This window comes from Phaethon aethereus (genome assembly GCF_964289735.1).
Source record: "Phaethon aethereus genome assembly, chromosome: 12".
Classification (NCBI taxonomy): Eukaryota; Metazoa; Chordata; class Aves; order Phaethontiformes; family Phaethontidae; genus Phaethon; species Phaethon aethereus.
Window position 1 is genome coordinate 4,035,749 of NC_138588.1, and position 21,863 is coordinate 4,057,611.

The 21,863-nt window shown below is 45.3% G+C and overlaps 1 protein-coding gene across 1 annotated transcript in view; it reads left to right on the forward strand.

Moving 5' to 3' along the window:
* Window positions 1–280: 280 nt before the first annotated feature.
* ADAMTS17 (ADAM metallopeptidase with thrombospondin type 1 motif 17) overlaps window positions 281–21,863 on the forward strand; it is a gene marked incomplete at its 3' end in the record, with an annotated part of 194,530 nt that continues 172,947 nt past the window's right edge. Inside the window, exons 1-3 of the mRNA XM_082005379.1 lie at window positions 281–567; window positions 1,276–1,634; window positions 11,813–11,978. Coding sequence (XP_081861505.1) covers window positions 333–567; window positions 1,276–1,634; window positions 11,813–11,978 — 760 coding nt within the window. The 5' untranslated portion in view covers window positions 281–332. The remainder of the gene's footprint in view (window positions 568–1,275; window positions 1,635–11,812; window positions 11,979–21,863) is intronic.

Genomic DNA, 21,863 nt, shown 5'->3' on the forward strand with positions numbered 1-21,863 from the left:
AGTAAGGAAGAAAAGGATACGCAGAAAACACGACGGAGGAGACCACACCCGTGGGCTGCTTTTTGTCAGCCCTCCCATGGCTCTGGCTGGGGTGTTTCAAACGGCGTCACGGGCACCAAACAGCCGCAGGTCTGGGGGAACCGGCTGCAGCGCCAGATGGGGCACGGGCGGGGGGGGGGGGGCCGGCTCTGGCGGGGCAGAAGAGGGCGCCCCCTGCCGGCCGCCCCCCACCCACGTGCACCCCTCCCCTCGCAGCCCAGCCCACCGCCCACCGCGTTCATCTCGCAGCCAATGGGAGAGGGAGGGGAGTGACCCGGTGCGGACCTGCGCCAATGAGCGCGCGGGGCCTCGGGGAGGGGCGTGGCCGGGCGCCCACCACGCCGGGGCTGTCGGCGGCGCCGATTACTTTTTCCGAGGGCGGGGAGGGCTCACTGCGGGCCGCGCTCCCGCCGCCGCCGCCGCCTCCGCTCCGCGCTGGGCCCCGCCGCTGCCATAAAATGTTTGACGGCTGCCTCCTGCCTCTCGTCTTTCCCTGCCTGCTGCTTTGGGGACTGGACGCCGGCACAGGTAGCGCTTCTCTCCCCTGGCTCCCTCTGCCGCGCCCAGCATCCCCTTCCCCGGCGGCGCTGACAGCCCCGGCCGCGGGTCCTGCGGGGCAGGCGGTGGGTGCCGGCCCCGGGCGGCAGCATGCGGGCGCAGACCGCAGGGCATGCACCGGATCCCCTGCGTGGCCGCGGTCCCAGTCTGCAGGATGAATTGCTCCAGGCTTTTGTATTTTCTTTTCCTGTCCTCTCGCTGCTGCTGCTGTAACGTTTCATGTGGAAAGCTGCTGACTGTCCTTGGCTGCGGCTTCGACTTGCTCTGCTTTTCCCCTTCTCCCTACAGATTTTTATTGGGGTTGGTGAAATGCGATGCTTGTGTCTGAGCTATATATTTTTTATATGATATGAGTAGCTTTAGCATTTGCTTTATTCCTCTCTTCCCGGCACATTTTTGTCTCTAATATATGTGTGTGTATATAGAGAGAGAGAAATAAACCCCTTTCCTCATCTGGCTCCATTGTCTCTGCAGCCTGTTCACAATTTCCAGTGCATGAGTATCTGCGCTGAAATCCGAGCGCCGGGCTGTCCTCGCCCCGGCAGGACGGGGCGTCCCCGCAGGGAAGGGGGGTGGGGGGGGCTGGCGGGGCACGCAGAACCCCCGGCCGCCCCGTCGGGCCGCGGGACCGGCCCGCGGGGGTGCGAGCGCCTGAGCCTCTCTCCTTCTCGCCTGCAGCTGGCGGAGCGGAGCTGGAAGTGGTGATCCCGGAGCGAGTGGCGCTGGAGAAGATCCACCTGCTGCCGCCCGCCGTGCGAGGGGATCGCGGCGGCCCCCGGCGCCGTCGGGCGCTGCCGCGGCAGCGGGCGGCGGAGGTCCTGCTGCTCCGCCTGCCCGCCGCCGGCGCCGAGCTCTACCTGCACCTCCGCCGCGACCTACGCTTCCTCGCCCGGGGCTTCGTGGTGGAGCAGCGGCGCGGGGAGGCGCGGCGGGCGGCCAGCCCGCGGCGGCCCCCGGAGGAGCGGCTCTGCTTCTACACGGGACACGTGCTGAACCGCAGCGACTCCTTCGCCTCCCTCAGCACCTGCGCCGGGCTGGTACTGCCACCCCGACCCGCCTCCCCGACCGTGCCCCCGGGCTGCGGCCAGCCCCTCCGCTGCCCCCGCGAGACTTCTCCTGTCAGCCGCGGCCCCGCGCCCCGCTCCCAGCCCGGCAGAGGCGGGAAGCGCCCGCTGGGCCGTGCCCGTGCCTCACCTCAGCGCGGTGCGCCGCCTGCTGCCCCGCCGTCCTTGCCCGTCCCCTCGCCTCGCCGGGCGCTGGCGACCGTCTCCGGTGCCCCCCGTAGAGACTCTCCCGTCAGCCCTGGCGCCGGGAGCTGCCCTCAGGCGCGCTGCCCCCAGGCGCGCTGCCCCGCGGAGGCGGGAAGCGGCCGGCGGGCAGTGCTCGCGCCTCGCCTCAGCGCGGTGCGCCTCCCGCCCGCCGCCCTGCCCGGCCGCTCCCCTCCCGGGCCCTGGCGAGCGTCCCCACTCACCCCCGCGTGGGTTTTGTGTCCACTCTGGCTCTGCGCTGTGGGAGCTGCTCCAGCCTCAGCCATGCCTGAGGGGCCGAGGGCCTCAGCCGCAGCATGTCGGCTGTGGATGGGTGACGGGGCCCGAGGGTGCTGTAGAGGAGCGTCCTGGCTGATGGACTCTCCTCTTGTCGCTATACTCATGCCATTTGGCTGGTGGCTGGGTCCCACTGTGGGCACTTGATCACCTGCCTGCCCGGCTCCCTCCTCCGGCAGCTCTGCGTGGCCTCAGCGATACAGCTTGGGACAGCGGCCTGCTCAGGTCTTCAGCTGGCCCTCTCCACCCAGCTCGCGCGATCGGCTGTCGTGTGTGGGGGCATTTTGTGGGAGCTGTGGTGTGGAGATACCTCCGGCATGATCGGAGGAACCATCCTGCTCGGGGATGCTTTTCCCACTGCAGGTGCCAGGATTTCTTTACCTGAGAAAATGAGGTGATAGCATTTTCAGGTGGCTCCACAGGGCCTGGGATCTCCTCTGAGCATCCTGATCACCTCTTTTTAGAGATGCTCTTGTGTGGGACAGCAATTGTGCTTCTCAGTGGTGAAGACCTAGATGTTTAAGATGATGGCTAGTTTGTAATTATCGTTGATAACTTGAAAATAGTTCAGAAAGTCACAGGGGCGTTAAGCATAGACTCCCACCAGTACATAGTCCTGGGATGTGTGCTTAACTTCTCAGTACAGACCTGTTGATGGAGATTTTGCCTTAAACTTCGCAGTAGGAAGCACTTCATGTGCTCTGCACTTGGGGCTTGAGCCATTTGAGGGCGCTGTGCCTCAGGTTTAAAAAAAAAAAAAAAAAAGGTGTCTCAGATGCTGAGCATTTGAGTGGCGGTAAATTGAGCTGTATGCCACCGAGGGCTTTCTCAAAGTTTAAAACTGATATCTGTAGTTCAAGCTTTAAATTACTAACAGCAACACCCTTTTGTCACTAGGCACGTTTTGTTAATCCCGTTCATGAAGTGCTGGGCTTCCAAAGCGACCTACTCCAGCAGAGCTGAAAAGCACGAACAGGCAGAGAAGGAACCTTTTTGAAAACCTTTTTGAAAAGAGGAATGTAGTTGTAGGCACAGTATTAACTGCCTGAGATCAGGGAATGGAGGAGGGGGAGTGAAAAAGATTGGCGATATTCCCAGTAGAAAAGTTGGAAAAGAAACAAGACTTGTTAGTCTTTGTTCATTACTCTGCAAATACGAGCCACAATATTGCAATATCTGTTTGTATCATATGAATTCGAAGCATTGACCTAACTGAGCTAGATGAACCTGGGATCAAAAAGTGATCGGTGCCAAAGCTGCTTGTTTGTGGCAGCTCTTGGGGACCAAAGGCCCTACTGCCACGTGTAAGTAAGTGGCAGTTTTGGTAAAGCTCTGTGCTTGCCTTTGCCTGTGGGTCTGGTCGTGGGAGTGCTGAGAGTGGTCTGGGCAGATGTGTTGAGAGACATGTGTTTCTGCATGTTGGGGTGCTCCTTTCCTATTAGAAGAACCTGTTTACTCTTCATTCAGATAATCACCAGGAATGGGAAAAGGGTCAAAGCAGTTGCATGATCTATATAAGTGAGTTAAGGTTTATAACACCCTTGTGAACTCAAAACTAGAAAACAGAAAACTGAAGTGTCTTTAGAGTGAACCTAAACTTAAGATGAACATCATTAAATTTTGAAATGGTTTCATTAAATTGATCCACATCACCATGTAGATAGACCTTCTTATTCTAGTTTAAGTGGACCTTTTGGCTTCTTACATCTGTTCTTAAACATGACAGATACCAGATTTTAGCCTGCTTTCAGTGTTTACGCAATCTTTTGCAGGGCCCATACTAAATCAGCATACCTGCAGTGAAAGCTATGCAATTTAGTGGTAAGATGTTTTCTGGGATCAGAGAAATTAAGAGTTTGCCTCAAATTATCTAGGAAGTCTTGAATCTGCCATGAGTGGAATCAAGATTGGGTGACTCTAGAGACCAAACTTTTTGCCTCCTAGTCCGGCACTTTAAAATACCAAGACCATCACTACAGCTGGTTTTGAATTTTCCAATTGCTTCCTTAAGCCCTCTTTGTAGCAGAAATAATAAGGCTTTGCCCTCATCGGCAGCACAGCCTCACAGGTGGAGGTATGGACAAGACCTGCTCGTTGGGCTAGAAGAAAGACCTTGTTAGTGGAAACTTGCAGCCTGTTTATCCTGGCACTTGTCTCCTGAGCAGTGCTAGCACTGCAGTGGGAGATTGCCTGAAAACTCTAGTGTGGGAGTGCTGGTTGGATTCGAACTGGGTGATCAGGACATCTTATTCAGAAAAGCTGGTTGCTAAGGAGTAGGTAATAATACTGTATCCTGATCTCTAGCTGGCTCAGACTTTGTTGTAATCATATTCCTCAACCATGCCATAAATCACACAAAAAGTGATATAAAATGATCAGGGCAAGTAGAGTTTTAATAAAAGCAAAAACCCTGACACAGTGGCATGAAAACTGAGCTACAAACAGGCTGAGCAATTGCTTCCTGGTAATAATATCAAATTCCCAGTGTGGCATCTAAAGGTTGCGTTTTGTTTTTTAAACTCTGCTTGCAGATACTGCTGTTAACCAGTATGTGGTCTGTTGTAGTTCCTGCTGCAACTTGCAATTGCACCAAGAAGGGTGGCTACACTCTTGTAGTTACGTCAGGCCATAGCACACTTAGGAGCGATGTATCTAAGGTCTCATCTGCACAGTTGAAATACCACATGTGAGGATGCCGTCCTGTCCCTCTTTGACAACCTGGGAATTGCAGCGTAGACAAGAGGTACTATGTTCCTGAAAAGTGCTGCTGCCTTCAACTTGGCAGGACTGTATCCTGTCTGGGGAATGCAGTTATGTAAACATTTGGATTCTGACCACACCACAGGACTGAACTGTCCTTTGCTTGTGTTGGGGAGACACAGGCAGGAGCAAACTTCTGCAACCTGTCTGACCAACACTAGAAGACAGTAGGCAGTACAGGCAATTGCTTCTCTTTTGGAAAGTTCCAGCTTCGTAAGGCCACAGCGTGTGTTACCTTGAGTTGCGTTGTGTAGTGGACCAAGGTCTCTGCTTCCAAGGCTGAGACCAGTTCCTAGATGACATGTTAGGTCTCCTTCTAGCAAGAAAACTCCAGGTTTCTCAACAGATCTCGGAACTACTCATTCATTGCTTTCAGGTGCAATTTCACAGCTACGTTTTGACTGCTGCTGTCTGTGTGCTGCTTACCCTCTCTAGCAAAGTTTGGCAGAGCAGTTTTACCTTCTGTAAAGCTTTTTCACTTGAAGTCTGAAGAGCATGGTAGAGGAGGCCCTTTCAGTACCATGTATTTGTGCTATGATTGCAACAATGCTTTTCCTGAGTGCTAGCAGGGCTTATCAGTCCTGCAGACCCAAGATAAGAGAGATATGCGGGGTCCTGTGCCCTTTGGGGAGACTTCTTCCCCAATTGTACGTTGCAGAGTGCTGCCTCAAGCTGTCTGCAAAATGTGGGAATCCCAAAGACTTTGTTTGATGTATTAATTTTTTACTTTTTTTTTCATGCTAGAGTCACTTTCACATGCTGAAGTGCTGGACTGCTATGCAGTCTGTTGGACTGCAGTGTTAGTACCTTACAACCAGTGTAGGCTTTTCATATTTCTTTTACCTAAACTTATGAGACAGTTACAGTTTTAAGAGGATCACAGGCTCATGTTAAAATGGGCATTAGGTTTTGACTAAGAAATGAACTTGAAAACGCTTGTCCGTTCAGGAACCTTATCTGAAAGCTGAAAATCACTGGGATGTATTTAGAGGCAGAGGTTTAGCTCTAAGTAACTTCTCTTTTTTAATTTTGAAATCTGGAATCTCTGACTTTGGGTTCAGGATGGCTCTTTGGGCTGTCTCTAGTTGAAGTGGATTGACTTTCTAAATTGAGATAAGGGAAGAGGTTGTGGCTCCCTCCCATTCAGGGTTGTTCCTTTAAATTTTTCACACCGCATTTTCATCTCCTTTGAATTCAGTGAGATTCCTTGTGGAGACTGGATCAGTGGAAGTGGATTATGTGCATTACAAGGGCTCATGGAATGAGAACAGTGATGTTCTTGTTATAGTATGGAATAGACTAATTGAAGCTACACCGTAAGAAATACATGCTGGAAGTTGGGAAACCTTAAACACTTTGCAGTATTGCCTCATACAATCAACACATGGAAAAAAAGGGCTGCTTTTCTTCCAAGGTTCATGTGTATTTACCTTTGTTAAACCTCATGCAACTCCTGGTGGATAGATCTTCCAGCTTGTTGAAATATTTCTGAATGGTGGCTCTTTGTTCTGGTGTGTCCTCACACCTCCCAGTTTGGTACCATCCACATACTTTGTGAGGGTGTAGATGTAGACAAGCTTTGGCAAGTATGGGCAAGGAGAGGTGGTAGAGCATCCCTTTGGACTTTGTGTCAGCCAGGTGTTTCCTTTTTTCAGGAAGGTTGGGCAGAGATGCTGTAAGTTTGGTGGTGATGATAAGGGAAAATGGTGATTATTATACAGTCATGATGGTGCATTTGGGTACTAAACAAAGTTAAATGCCATAAATGTATTTTCCAGTTAGCTGCAGTACCTGGGAAATTCTGCCCCTGCTATTGCCCACTTTGCTGTTCACCAATGATGTTGTGGGACCAGATACAAACACTGTTTGGATGCATAGCTTCTTCTAGGGTCTCTGAACTCCCTCCAATTTCCAGGTGGGTGTAAATGCCTGTGCGGGAACTGGATGTCTCAGTATGGTTTTGGATCCAATATGGGAAGCCAGTCAGGGCAGAGAACTGAGCAGGCTGGCCTGCAGACTCCAGGGAACGAGCAATAACTCAAGGGACTCCTAGTGAAATGGTAAATCATCTCTATCCTTGTGAACAAGAGGAAGAACACAGGAGGGGCCACAGTTTGTTGTTTTTAAGCCTGACTGGTTATAAAGGGGAGAGAGAGTGAGAAAGATGGGCGCTTCCAAAGAGCACTTCCCCGATTGTTCGTCCTGTTTCTTAGGTACTTTAGATTGGTGAATTTTCCCTTTACAGGTGTTTGCCTTTCTTCACTGACTGTAGAGAGGGATGGTGCCTGGTTTAGAGCAGATGTCTGAAGCTTGGTAAACTCAATCCCTGTCCAGTGGTAGTGAGTGTTTTCTGTGTGCAACAGGGCAGTGCTGCCCTTCAGGTGACTGCAAGAGCCTCTCATGTTATGGGAAGCAGGGCAGTGCAGGCATGCTAGGATTATAAGATGATACAATTTCCCCTGAGGAAACCTTCAGCTCTGCTGAATTCTCTTGTCTGGGAGAGGGGCTGTCTGGCATTCATCCATAGCCAGTCCATGAGCTGAAAAGTTAAACCTCTTAAAATTACCATGCTGGGTTTCTTTGTGCTGGGATTTTCTTTCCCCTTCCACAGTGGACAAAAGAGAGAGCACGTTGTGGTTTCCTTGCTTAGCAGACTCTGGAGCTGCCTGGGACAGAGGTGCAGTCAGATATTCTTGGGTATGATTTGCTCTCATAACTGAGTGTAAACCTGAAATGACACTGGAGCAAGACTTAGTTTAAAGCTCTTGGTTTAAATTTGCTTGAATTGCTCTCATAAATAATAACTAACTTAAAGCTGAAGCATGGTTAGTAAGGACAGGACTAAAAGCCTGTGAAGTTTATTAAACTGTATTTGTGTTGGTTTTTGTTCTTCATTTTAAATATTAACTCCCTTTTAACTTTGAGGAATGGTTAAACTAAGATTTACAGTGTAACTGTTGAGAAATTGAGAAGGGGATGGAATTTGTCAGATGTTTAAAACTGCTCTCTTTTCAGTGTGTTCTTATGTATGTAACTAATGAACACTTAGGAGCAAAAGAAAAATCTGTTAAAGATTCAGCATTTCACAGATCTCGTTCAAAGATGTTGTGAAAATAAAAAGGGCTGGAAAAACAGTGTAACTGTTGGAGAGTATTAATGTGTGGGAAGGTCCAGAACCACATGCAGAGAATGTTGAAGATTTGGATTCCTGTCCCAAGTTAGCCCTCGAGCTGTTGTAGCTCCACCAGTACTACCAAGGGACAGAGACAGAATACTGAAGCCAGTGAAGCAGGACGATGTGATTACAAACGCTATTTGAGTGCCAGCACTAACTGTTGTTACCATTGTAAGTCCAGTGATAACGGGGTGAGCACCTTCCTCCTTTCCCTGCTGTCATTTAGCCTGAGAAAAGGTCCAGTGGCAAGGAACGTGTAGAAGAAGAGTGAACTTCTAGTAGTACACAAGCAGCTTAGAAAGCAAGCAGATTGCTCGAGTGACCAATGTATGTATAAAACTCTGGATAAGAGTATGTGAGAATAGTTTGGTGGTTTAGAGAACAGGGCCTTTTTTGCTAGTGAGCAATGTTGAGATGACTTCCAAATCAAGGAGATGAAATATCCTTAGTATGAAAGATAGAGCCACTGCTAAGCACAGTGGTGAGTGGGGCTGTAGTGGGAAATGTGGATTATTGTTTATTTTAATCAACTCGTCAGTCGAGTTGCCTCCCTTTTTGAGGCTGAAATCATTCCAACCTTTCCTGTTAGCTGAGCTGTGTGATTCTGTCAGCTATATGGTCTTGTCATACTAACTGTAGTAACTGTAAAATCCAGGTTAGATTAATAATGAATGAATGAAGTTCAATGATGAACTTCTACACCTCTCTGAATTTTTGGGCTCCTGATGACTCCGGTGTCTTAGGTGCTCTGGGATGGTGGGGCTGGGCTGCAGCTGCTTTGCTGGACACCAAGCAATACTGGGGTCTGGTACAGTGGCATGTCCTGTTCGTGCGGGCTCTCACAGTGAAAGAAGGACGAGAGGGAGTATCCCAGCTTTTGATATGCATCTCCCCAGGCAGACATGAATTGGCAGATCCAAAGCATTTTATTTAATTGGAATGATTTCCAGCGATGTGGGAAAAATAGCTCTGACAGTTACACAGTCTTCCGTTTTACTTCTTTATCTTCAAAATCCAACTTTCTGCAGTCCCTGAACATCATATGGACTAGGGAAGAAAAGCATAGAGTATTTGTCTAGTGCTGATGTCTGATATATCATGCCGAGATTAACACAGTATAATGTCTGGTAGTTGGAGAATTTGAAGGAGGCAACATGAGGAATGCATTTCTTACGGAAGAAGCAAAATAATGACCAGAGTATTCAGGTTACCAGGTCCAAAAGATCTCATGTGGACCAGCAGGTTTGAGGACTCTTTAGACCACAACTGGCAAGTTTGGGGAAAATTTTAACTCTCTAGGAGCACTTTACAGGCCCGATCCTGCAAATCCTTCCTGCTTGAAACTCTACTTGGCTTGTCAGATTAAACTTGAGATTGCTTCTTAACCTATTCCAGGGTGAAGACGCATGGCTCTTTCCCTCCATAGGTTTCACAATTCCAAAGCAAATGTGAAACATAAGTCCTTTCCAGTGGTTTAAATTATTTTCACACTTGATGCCAGAAAGTTGGGATAATGTCGGGTGGTGATGAAACTGACTTCTTCATACATATTTTTGGCACCAACAAAAATGGTTGGCAGTATTTCAGGAGCTCTGGTGTGGCTTTTAGTACCATGGCACCAGATTTACAACCCTTCTTCTAAATAATTAAAACCTATATTAAAAAAGGGTGCTGGGGCTACCTCCCAGCTGGAAGATTGGAACAAGGAGGAGAAATAGTGGAGAGCATCGTAAAGGACGCTGGAAGAATAAGTCACTGGAACTTTTGCTGTCTCTGAAACAATTCTGACAAAGCCCAACTTGTAATTTAAATGAAGAGGCAGCCTCTTTGAAAACTCCAGGGCAGAGTGGGTCTTGTAAACCAGTGTGCATTCTGTAGGACCAAGAAATAATGTCAGTTTTTCTGTGTAAATGGAAGCCCTTCTGGGAGGTGTCAAGGCATTTTATACTTAATCAGTGACCTTGCCCTAAGACCTCAAAAGAGATGTCTCTTGTCTCTTTTGAGACAGGGGACTAATTGTTACCACCATGCTTTGCAGCTATGGCAAATAGAGATACTGATTCCTCCCCCCCCACCCCAATTGCACTTTTGAAAGCAGTGATTCTTTCTGAGAGATCCTGGTTTCTCCTGAATGCCGTTCCGTTAGTACGGCTGTCAAAAGAAGAGTGCTCTCATTTCTGTTAGCAGAAATTCCTCTTGCTAGAAATACTAGGCCAAAGGGATTTCCTGGGTGTATGTGAGGACTGAATTTGGCAGGGAGGTGTGGAAATGTACAATATACAGTATGTATGTAATGTATATTATAAATCATATTAGTACAGTCAGCTGTTGAGTATATAGTATTTGCATGTACGTGCAGAGCACTTATTTGGATGGTTGCCTGGCTGGCACAGAGTGTGGGGTGGGGGGGGGTACAAAAAAAAAAAAGTCTGGTCTCTTTATATGTGTAGGATGGGTGTTACAGGCATGCAACCTCGCCGGACCCCTTTGTAAGCTCCTTTACCTATAAGATGTACCATAGGCACAATCTGATGCCTCCTGGCAGGCCAGATGAGGCCTTCTGTTACTAGCAGGAGAAGTTGGATCAGATCTATAGAGTTCTCCCAAGGAGTTACATGGCAAAGAGCTGTATTTTGAGACTTTCAGTTGCAATACAAAAAATCATTGGATTAGTACAATGAAAACTAAGTAAAAAACTCCATTGTACATATTCACTTTCTCCAATGTGTTATAACCTCAGTGCTGATTACTAAACCTGGAAGCTTTGTTAAAGTTTTAAGGTGATATCTTTCATGCCAGAAAAGGAGTGAAAAAAGACATAAAAGAACCTTAAAAACTGTGAGTTGCAAGCAGAGGAGGGCTGTCCTGGGGCAGAAGATGCCTTCCGAAGATGATCTTGCCAACCTTGGTGTAAGGGTTTTAGTGCTCTGACCTGTAGCCTATGGAGTCTATTGTTATTTAGTAGTTATTTAGATGTCTTTGCCATCCTTGTGTTACTTATTCCAGAGATGGTGGAAAAGCTCATAACTGGGGAGATGCAACAGTCCATTCCTGGCTTGACCTCTGAAACCCAACCCGTGGCTTGCAGGGACGGCAGTGCTTACTATGTGGCCCCTATTGTAGCCAAGAAGAGGTATTTGGTCTCCATACAAAAAATGTGGGTGGCTCTGCAAGTCATACTTAAGACATTTCAATTCATTTAGTGTTGTCTGCAAGAGTGACATACAGGCAGTCTCCTGTTTGCAAGCAATCTCACCTCTTTGCTCTACTGACATAGTAAATGGCATTTAATAACAATGCAGTTCTAGCTGGCAGTTAGAAAGGTGATCATGAAAAGATTTGTGTTAATAGGATTTATTTGTCCTCATGTGAGCTGAGCACCTCATAAGGCACACATATCTATGCTTCCAGCTAGAGTGGTGCCTCTAGCTGGAGGGAGAGGAAGAAAGGAAAGGGAAGGCATTGACAAGAACCGCCCCCCTTTTTTTTGGTACATGTACAGTTCCTTGCACAATGATGTTTTTAAATAGTGCTCAGTGATATAAAAAATAAATGAGAAGCAGATGAAGTTCTTTAGTCTGTATTATGTAGCCTGAACATGATCATAATCACTTTTCATTTCCTCACACTGTAAATAACGATTGCAGTGAAATGGTCTAAGTTCAGACTGGGTTGATAGACAAAGTTAGGATACCAAACTGTCTGATGGGGTTTTTTTGTTCTCTTTTGTGGACAGGTTGGCTATATCCAAATTGGATCAGAGCACATGCTAATACAACCAGTGAATACATCAGAGACCTCATTTAGTGGAAAAGAACACTTCATCAGGCGTAGACGATCCACAAAATCAAGCCATCCCATGAAGTCGCGCATTCCTGATGAACACTGCAAGGTTGTAGCAGGTGAGCTTGAAATGGCTCAAGAGAACAGCCATGAGCATGCAATTATATTTTTAACTGTTGTTCTGCCAGACATGTCTGTATTTTGTACTTCAAGTATTCAGGCAGCTGGAGCTAGCAAAAAATAACATGCGTTAATGAATCCTTCTGCTACTTCAGGCAGAAGAAACCACATCACAAATATAAAAATTGTTAGGGCATATGCCGTAACATTCAATTTGTGAGAAGATAAACTTCATGATGGGTCAGAGTAAACTTCTGCTTTAACCATGCAGTGTGACCTCTGCTCAGGAAGGTATTCACAATGTTTTTAGCAAAAGCCCAAAAATTTGAAACTGAAGTCAGTGGTGCGGTGTGCTCTTTTGTCTCACCTTTTCACTAGAGCTGTGCCAAGTAGGCATGGATAGGATGGTGATCCTTGCATTTCCAAATGCAGAAACCATCACTTCAGATACTTTCATACAATTTAATCAGAAGTATCATCTGTGGAGTCTAGCTTCAGGGATCCAGCTCATAACAGCATGAAAAGATATCTGGAGAGGGGAAGAGATGCACAGTGTCTTTTGTAAAAGAATCTACTTTCTTTTTCAGCTTCTATGGTGTGTCATCATTTTTACTTCTGTCTAGCAGAGCACAGCATCCATAAAAGAGTGTATCAGGGTACGCAGTCAACTGGTCAGACTTTGTGTTTTGTGGGGTTTTTTTGGTTTGTTTTTATTTAATTGGTTTTGTATAGGCTTACGGGCATTTGAAACTGCCAGATGTAGTTGAGCAAGGTAATTTTTTTAACTAGGAACTTGATTTTGCTTTTTCTTTCTGATATTTGACTTGTCAAACTTAAGCTCTAGCTTTCATGCTATAGGACCTTTTGTTTCTTTGAGTGGCAACTTTTAAATTGTTTGCTTTAAGGTTTTGTGAGATAAACTTTTTTTTTCCTCTTGTCTTGTCTTAGAGGGAATGAGCTCACGGAGATAGAAAGGAAACTTTTAAGGTCGCTAGCTTTCCTGGAGCTTTGTGTGTATCTGACAGTTAATAGTAGACATTCTCTAATGCTTTGGATTCAGTTTCCAGTGTCATGCTGACACACCTTGCCAGGGTTAGGACCCTGGGCTTAAATCCTCTGGATCTCCATGGGTATGTGAGATGCTGGTGGTGTGTTCCAAATTCTCATGGGTTTGGGCTAAGCTGATCTTGCTTTTGATTCCCTGAGTATGAAATCCTGCTTCTGGTTAGAGTTATATCTCTTTTTAGAGGAAACATCAGAATTCATCACCACTTCTGATTTCCTAGCCGTATACTGTAGGTGCTGCAGCATCGTGTTCGTAGAAAATGCATTACAAAATTCTTACGCTGTAAAATAAGACAGCCATTAGTTAAAAGCTGAATTGAACCACAATCAGTCCAGGAAATCTGCGTCATCCTTTGCCACTGAACCTTTTGACCTTCTGTCTAGGGGCAGGGTGCTGCCTTTCCTTGGCAGAACTGAAATTCCCTCCCTGACAAGAGGGACTAAAGGAAAAGAAATTGGGGAGATACTGGGTAATTACATAGGACCACAAATGGAAAGAGGAGGTGAGTGAGTACCAAGGTATCAGAACTGTAAAAATAAGACACTAAAAGAGGACACCAAAAGAAGTGTTCCCAGTAGCACCTACTGCTTCCCAGTGGCTTCTGGGGATTCACTACGTGCTGCTCTTCTCTGCTTTGTCCAAAAGAGAATGTGAATAAACCCCACAGTTGCTGGGATCCTCCCTACAAGCTTTGTCCTCCTCAGTTTGGTCCAGAGGTGATTGTCAGGTCCTGAGCTTGTGGGACCTCATGGCATGGGGTAGGTGGACCCTTGGTCTGACATGATGTGATTGCACTTAACTCTGTGTCAGCAAAATTGATTACATATCTGTTAGGTTTCTAATCCACAGACAGCCTGAGGAACTAGAATTCCCTACTGCAAGCAAAATTGTTGAAGTTCTTCATATTTGTTGGACTAAGATCACACGTGCACATACGTACACTTATTACTACCATAGCTGAGCTCACGCAAAGGTGGTGGCCAGGCCTCATGGGCTGAGTGTGTATGTGAGTTCTGAGGCAGAGGGAGATTGATAGTCTGATGTAAAATTTATTTAAGGCTATGCATCTTGTTCTGTGCCTGGGTGTTTTCCTACCTGATGCTAATTGAGGGGCTAAGCTAGGTTTGGATTTGGGGAGAGCATGGGCTTCTGTGACTCTCGCATAAGACCAGGATAGCTTTAGTCCCTCCCTCAACAGCTACCGGAGGAAAATCTGGGACTCTGTGATTCCCTGCCCTACCTCGAGATCATAAAACAGCTGGGAACAGAATTCATATCCCTTGGGTGCTGATTTTTTGTGTTGACTGCAGGCTGGCTATGCTAAAAAGGGAGCAAAGCACCCAACTGCTGCACAGGGGAGAGTGCTGCTTGCTCATGGAAACCGCTACTGCTTCAAGTAGCCGTGTCGTAGAATAATGAAATTGCTCATGGGCTTTGCCACTTAAAGGCAGACTCCTGAATGTTTTTCATTGTTGCGGGAAAGAAATGTAAGTCATGGCTGTTAATAGGCTTAGCACGTTAATGACCTAATTGACTCCTGTCTGGTTTGGATTAACTTTTGTGCACAAGGAGTTTAGAAACAAAAAAATTAATCCTCTCTGACACACAAAAGTTCCATTCCTAATGAAATTGTGTGGAAATGATGATCTAGGGGCATGCTTCCAGAGTTTCTCCTGGGAAAAGGTCTCTTTACTATGGTACTCACCAACATCGTCAGAGTGAAGGACTGATCAGATTTGTACTAGAGATTGTTTTTCACTGGCTTGTAATTTGGCTCACCCAGGGTAAAACTTGGCAGGAAAGAATGGACGTTGTAAATACTTAGGAAATATTCACATGCTAGACATTTCAGATACAGTCCTGAATTGTGGAATAACACAGACAGAAAAATACATGTTTTTATAAATACAATATAAAACAAGTATTTTTCAAAGACAGAGAATTGACACATTTGGGTATTTTCCAGTTCTTTGCTGTTCTTCTTGTATTTTCTGAACAGACAAGAATCACCTCTAAAGGTATTTTCTTCTCAAAATTTTGCAGTTCAGCGGTACTTGGTATGATCTGGGGCTATTTGGGATTCAAATAAAATACAAAGCATCAAATGCTGAATTTTTAATGTTAGTCATTGATCATGTCATAAGAATTTAAACAGGGATAAATTACTTAATGGCAGATTTCTATTGGTTGCAATGGTCCTGTGATATATGAACTTAATTGACTGTAAAAAAAGATGCATGGTGATGTAATGACTTGTGTGAGTATTTGTAGAGGGTGGAGGAAAGCATTTTAAGAAAGCAAAATCAACTTAATCAGGAAGTGGCATGTGTCAGCGCTACTGAGGGGATAGAGAGCAGAGCTTTCCAAGGGCATTCCTCTTGTGTTCCACCCAGAAGTGTGGCACTTTCCTTGCAGGCCCCAGCCATGGGAGAGGGAAACTGAGCTGAACAGTTCCTTGCGGCTAGGTAATGCTAGCAGTCTGGTTTGGTAAGTGGTTGTTAAAATCTCTAAAACAATTCCTTTAGTCTAAGTGGCATAACATGTCCTACAGCACTTGAAATAGTTTTTAAAGCTGCAGGAGAACTTTGTGGGAGCCAAGTTTCTTCTGGAATAATCTGTGTAAGAGGATTAATCTGGCTGTAGTCAGGAATGGGAAAGTACTTAGGGTCTTGCATGACTGGATCTTTGAGATTTGAATCTGAAAGTGCCTACTAATGGGTTAAAAAAAACCCCAAGTCTGTGGATTCAGGGACGATGTTTTAATTCCTTTGTTTGAATTCTGAAGTGCTCCAGCAGCAAAGGATGGATCCTATCACCATGGGCCAGGTGCTATTGTTAGTCATATGATATGTGTATATGTATTATTTTAATCACCTGTCATCCATCAGGAGAAAGAGTTCAAGTCACAATGCATGTTTCTGCTTGGGCATGAACATGAGCCCCTGTGAGGCAAACAGAAAACCTAGTAAAAGGTTTCCAGGTGCATATGCTGTGAGGGGGAAGGAAGGAAAGGTTGGGTTTCATTTGCTCCAAAGCATGGTGTCATTAGGAACATGGGAAATAGCTTCACACCAAATATTTGAAAGACTTCTTCAGTTCTCATCTCTAGACACTGGGCTGCATCTGGGATACAAACCTGCTATCACACACTATTCTGATTTTAAAGACTGAGTTTGACAACTTCTTTGTTAAAGGTTCTGGGCTAGTGGTCTTTCTGGAGAGAGAATGGAGACATAGGGAGTTTTGTTTATAGGTTTTAATACACAGAAGTAAGAATTTTGCTACAAGTGAGCCAGAGAGAAAGAGATCTCTTCTAATGCATCATACAGGATTTTTGCAATGCCCTCAGGTTTGGCCTCGACCTCCATGAATGGACTTCTCAATTTTTTTGTGGGGACAAGAGGTAGGTGCAGGGCTAATCTGTGCTTCCCACCAATCTCTGACCCCAGAGGAAGAGCTCTTGACAGAGAGGAAATGGCCAGACCAGAGAGGGCTACGGGGGAGCTGTACCATCTCCTTTATTAACCTCCTATATCTAAGAGTGGAGGTAGAAAACACCTGAGATAGATAGGGCTTCTTTCATTGCCCTGTCTCTCTGTGGCCTTATAATATATACAATAAAGCTGTTTCCATGTGAATTTCCATGTATCCACCACACCCTCAGCTGCAGCAAATGGATATAGTTATGCTAACTATCATGGAACAACAGTAGTTTAACTGATTTGCTGTGATCTGGTCCCATATTTTGCATGCTTCCCATGCCATCAAAGTCTATGGATGGGAAAAGTTTTTCAGTTTTTCTTGAGAGAAAGTATCAGTGTTAAAGACAGAATCAAACCATATTATGAAAGCATAGGAATCTCCTCTAACCATGTCATAAAACTTTCTGTTTCTTTGGTAAAAGTAAGTTCTGTTATAACCTTTCCAAAGGTCTCCAGTGATGTATTAAAGTCCCCTTACATAGAAGGGATTTGATATAAAATATGGTCCAGGAGCATGAGAGAGAGCAGCTTGTCTTTGGAGGGAAGGTTGTGATTTCATGTTTATGATACAGACCTCATAAATTACTCTGAAATGTGGGTTTGCTTTAAACCCTTTTGTCAGTTTAAATGAATCAGTTTTCATTTAATGAAAATGTGCTGCATGGAGAGAAACATATAGTGAAAACCAGGAAGATAAACATTTTAATTTACAAAATAGCAATGCATTGCTTCTCTGTCTGGTTGCTTCTCAACCTGTTTTAACAATTGATCAAAGCTGGTAATAATTTAAGTAAGTGATAGTATGTAGCTATCAAATGTAGGGAATGCTTTCCCTGAACAGGTATAAATCCTAAACACATGTTACTGCTATGTTGCATTTCCCCATCTTTAATCATTGTCTCTTAGCTGTGTTTCCTCTGCAGGTTTGACTTGGCCTGAAATAGCAGTTGTTATGGCCAAAAAACATGTGCACTAAAAATAGAGAGATGTAATGCAACCTGTATTAGTCCATATTAGGAAGCATCTGTTGAAGAATTAAAGCAAGGATTTCAACAATGGGCTATGCAGAAGATGTAATGTGATTAAGTGTTTGCAAGCATAGAGGTATTCCCTGTATCAAAAATCAGGTCTTTCAGCACTTTACCCATGGGAGTATGTCTTGCTTGTGTGGATAAATCCCTGGGTTTTTCCAGGTCCCTGGTCTTCCAAACGGAATCTGGATTTTACCTGTAAGAGTGTGATTGTTTCCTTATGGCTGATAAACAGCAGCCTTTTGGAGCAGTCTACCATTCAAAAGTGTCCTTTTCCATCACATGTGGCGAGTGAAGTTTTATTGTCTGTCGTCTGTTCTGGATGAAGTCCTCAGCATGAGGGCAGCATGGATAATGTGGAGCAGGAGGGACTTCAGTTTCTTCTTCCTCTACTGTCAAGGTGCAAAAGAGTCAAAAAAAGAGAACGTGCAAATATGTGTAGTGTATGGATTTCTTCCTTTTCCAGAGCAGCTGCACTCAGTAGAGCTGTACTGCTCCCTCACTTGGTTCCTAATAAAGCATAGTGCTAGTTTCCATTGGAACTCAATGAAATCTAAACTGGCAGGTGGTAATGAGCTAGCTTGTCTGGTGTACACTGTTCTTGTCTTGGGAGGTTCGTGGGTATTGCAGTGGTCATTCTGGCTAGAAAGGCAGACAGGTGGCTCCAAGGAGACTAAGGTACATCACTTACCTTTTAGCTGGCTTCGTTTTTTCCATATTATCGTAAATCATAGTTCAGGGTTAGAGCCAAGAATTGGTAACTGGGACTCTGTTGGCCTCAATTCCTAATGCTGTTTGGCCTTTGACCTTCAGCAGATCCCTTCGGGTCTTACTTATAAAAGCTACCAAGTGTTGGCCACCGACATATTTGTATGGCCAAGATGGCAACACTTTGTCACAGGCTTGGCACAGGCTGTGCCTCTGTTCAAAAGCTCTCAGCTTCCTTTTGAGGCAGTTTATAATTATGAGTGATCAGTCATAGATGTCCCAAACTGCAAACCCAAGATTGAAGGCACAGAAAACTAGAGGTCATTTACACTATAACCTCTAACTCTCTAACAGTTTCTTTATTTGCAAATTAGGGCCACTAACTCTGAGCTGGCAGTGTACTGAGAGCCTCTGGATCTGCAAGTTGCTCTATAAACTGCTGGTTTCTTTCTTGGCTGATCTGTTACCTGTATAGTTTGACATATTTGTATACATTAGGGCTTAAAAATAACTACTACACTACTTTTTACTTCACTTTGACCTGCTGAGCCAACTCCATTATGGGAGATGAACCTCTATTCTTTACTGACTTTTGCAAATCACCAGAAGTAAATTGCTTGGCTTTCAAGGAGGTCTGTGCCATCTCTCTCAAGGTATAGGTGTGATGGTGAGGCCAGACTGTAGGTGGGGAGCTCCTGGTTTGGTGAGTCCCTTAGCTCTTCCAACCTCAGCAGAAGTAATTGGAGTTCAGCTGCCACAGCCCAGGATGGGTTGGTAGGCCTGGCAGTTGTAAAAACATTCTTTGCAAACTAAGCACGTTTGCTAAAGACTCATTAAAATAAAATAAACCAGGAGGGCAATGATGCCATTTTTCACAGTATAACTGCAGCCAAGCATTTTGTAGTCTCTAAAGCCCTGAAGTGGATTAGGGTTGTGCTTTGTGATTGGTCTCAGATCTGCTCAGTTTAAGCGATCAAAACTGAGGAGCCTAAGTTCAGTCTTATGCGCATCACCCCGTATCATTTGGACCTAATTATATTTGTCTTACAGGGCCTTTCCCCATGGGCCCAAGCATGTTGGGACCTTTGCGTGTCTGTCGCAACCAAAGGAAATCAATTCAGCTTCAGAGAATTTACAGCTAGTAACAAAGCAAATCAAATGTAGGATGAGAAACCAAGGCACAGACACTCAGAAAGACGCAGAGCAGATACTTCCATTCCCACTTTAACAGTCTTGTCATTAAGCCATGCTCACTGCGCCTGTGTTCTGTACCATTAAATTGTCTTCTCTGACTCTCTTACATAAGTAAGTCCTTGTTCCTAGCTGGGTGGAAGGCCTACAATGAAGCTGTGCTTTTAGAAGGACATGAGTGCAGATCATTCAGGAGGTGGCAATCTTTGAAATCCTGCTGACAAATTGAACCAGTGAGCGAATAGAGATCAGCGTCCTGCGCTGTCTTACAGGCCTGCCATTAAAGACAAAGTCCTGATGTGTTGTGTTGACAACTGAGTATGTTTTGCAGAAGAATAAGTTTTTAACTGATGTGTCCAAGCCACAGACTAACTTGGCTAACAATCCTTGCAATAAAATCTCCATGGTGTTTTGAGATACAGCACAGAGTTCATGACTTCTGTCTGAAATTCTTGTTTGCTGCTGTGCCAGACAAATAGTCATGAACTTGTGATTTGGTGTGAAAGTAGCCGTGTAAAAAAAAAAACCAAAAAAAAAAAACCAGCAAAAAAACCCCCAAACAGAACACAACAAAATATTTTTGGGAGGTTGATTAGGGAGCAATGGATCATTCTGCTATGAAATTATTTTTCCTACCAGTCGATGCATAATTTTGTCTGCCATTCTAGTCAGAAGGAAATTGGAGGTGCATAACCATTTTGTAGGACAAGGCATTAAAAATGAGAAGACAGCTCTCAGTCTGCAATCAGCCGTGATTCGAATGAGCAACCATTTTTAATTCCTGAACTTCAGACTATCTACTGGCATCAGCTAGCTGTGGTAAATCTGAAATCCCAAGCTTTTAATGGAGGTATGAATGTCCAGTGCACAGGGACAATTTTGTCCTGACAGAGGTGAAGAGGGCTCCATGTTCTTGTGGCTGGAAATAGATTGGGGAGTGCTGGCTGTGGCAGCAAGTCCAATAGTGTCTGTTCTTCTTAGTTTCTTTCTTCAGTCTCTGCTTGTGTCTACTGTGAGGTGGATGCCACAGGAAAGGTGTCAAGGAAGCAACTGTGTGGAGCAAAGCCCCTGGAGCTGAAGTGTGGTGGGGTTTTTTTGTTTGTTTGTTTCTGGCCTCCCCCCCCCCGCCCCGCTTCAGGAGATTAGTGTTTTGAAAAGAATCTCTCTGTCGTTGTATGGATGAAAACTGCAGCTGCAAGGTAACCAATGCACAGAACTTTGGAGGTAAAGCCCATAAGAGGCAGCGAAGGGATATTTCTGCTGGTGTCCATGAATTTTGAACTGGGCCCTTTTATCTGCTGGGAAGCCTGTGGTGATCTCACAGCCCTGAGCTGTCCCATGATCTGTGGTTGCTCTTTTAGCTTAGGCTGTGTTAGCACATATCCTTCAGTGGGCTGACTTCTGCAGCAAATGTTTTGTCATCTTGGAAGTCTCAGAGCTTTAAGCCTGTTCAAATTTGTCTTGCTTCTAACAATGACCAACATAATCCCCAGGCTGAGCAAACAAGGTTGCTGACTTGTACAGCTTGTGGGCATCCACTGTGGTGATGCCGTGCTGTCAGTCTCTTGCAGAAGCTGTTCAATAAACAGTTTGGAAGCAGCTCTGCTGTCAGATCCAAACATGAGGAGTAGATTGATTTAACCGTAGCATATTTCTCTTGATATATTTTAAAATGACAAACAGTCTTCTCTGTGTTTCAACCCACCACCCCTTGATCTTAATTCAAAGTAAGAAGGAAGCCTACCTGTGTTCTGTTTAGGTTTTGCTTTTGCTCTGGTCCTGGGATGTAAATGCTGCTGCTGACTTCCACTTTCTGTTTCACTTCCTTCCTGGGCTCCACCTTACACCTTGCCTTCTTGATTTGCAATGAAAACAAGCCATTATGCTAGATTTGAAAATTTCATTGAAATTAGTGGAGTGTCTAAATTAAATAGCAACGCTGAAGAGACATATATGCAGTATAATGACATTTTAAACACAGAACTGATAGCCTTTTGAGAGGTGTTTTTACCCTTCTATTGATAGAGAAACTTTCTGGCATCCTGTCCCTCTGATAATTCAGCAAACTTGCCCCTCCTCAGATTGACATATGGTTTTAGGTTAACTAGTAAGCATATACCTCAAGAACTTAATTGCTTGAATTTCTAGGCTTGGTTTGTGTGCAGGATCTTCTTTTTCTTTCTCTCTATTTCGCTTTGGACAGGTGACGATTTTAACTTTTAAGTGAAACTAATAAAACCTGCCTAATGTAAGTACCAGTGAAAGATTCTCTAGAGACTCCTGGGGCATAGGGAGAACTAATGTTAGCTGTTTGCCCCATGTGCATGCTCTCTCCTCCTTTATATGCTGCTGAAGTAACACCATAAAGGAAAACAGAACTAGGCCTCCATGTGAGGGTATACAGGG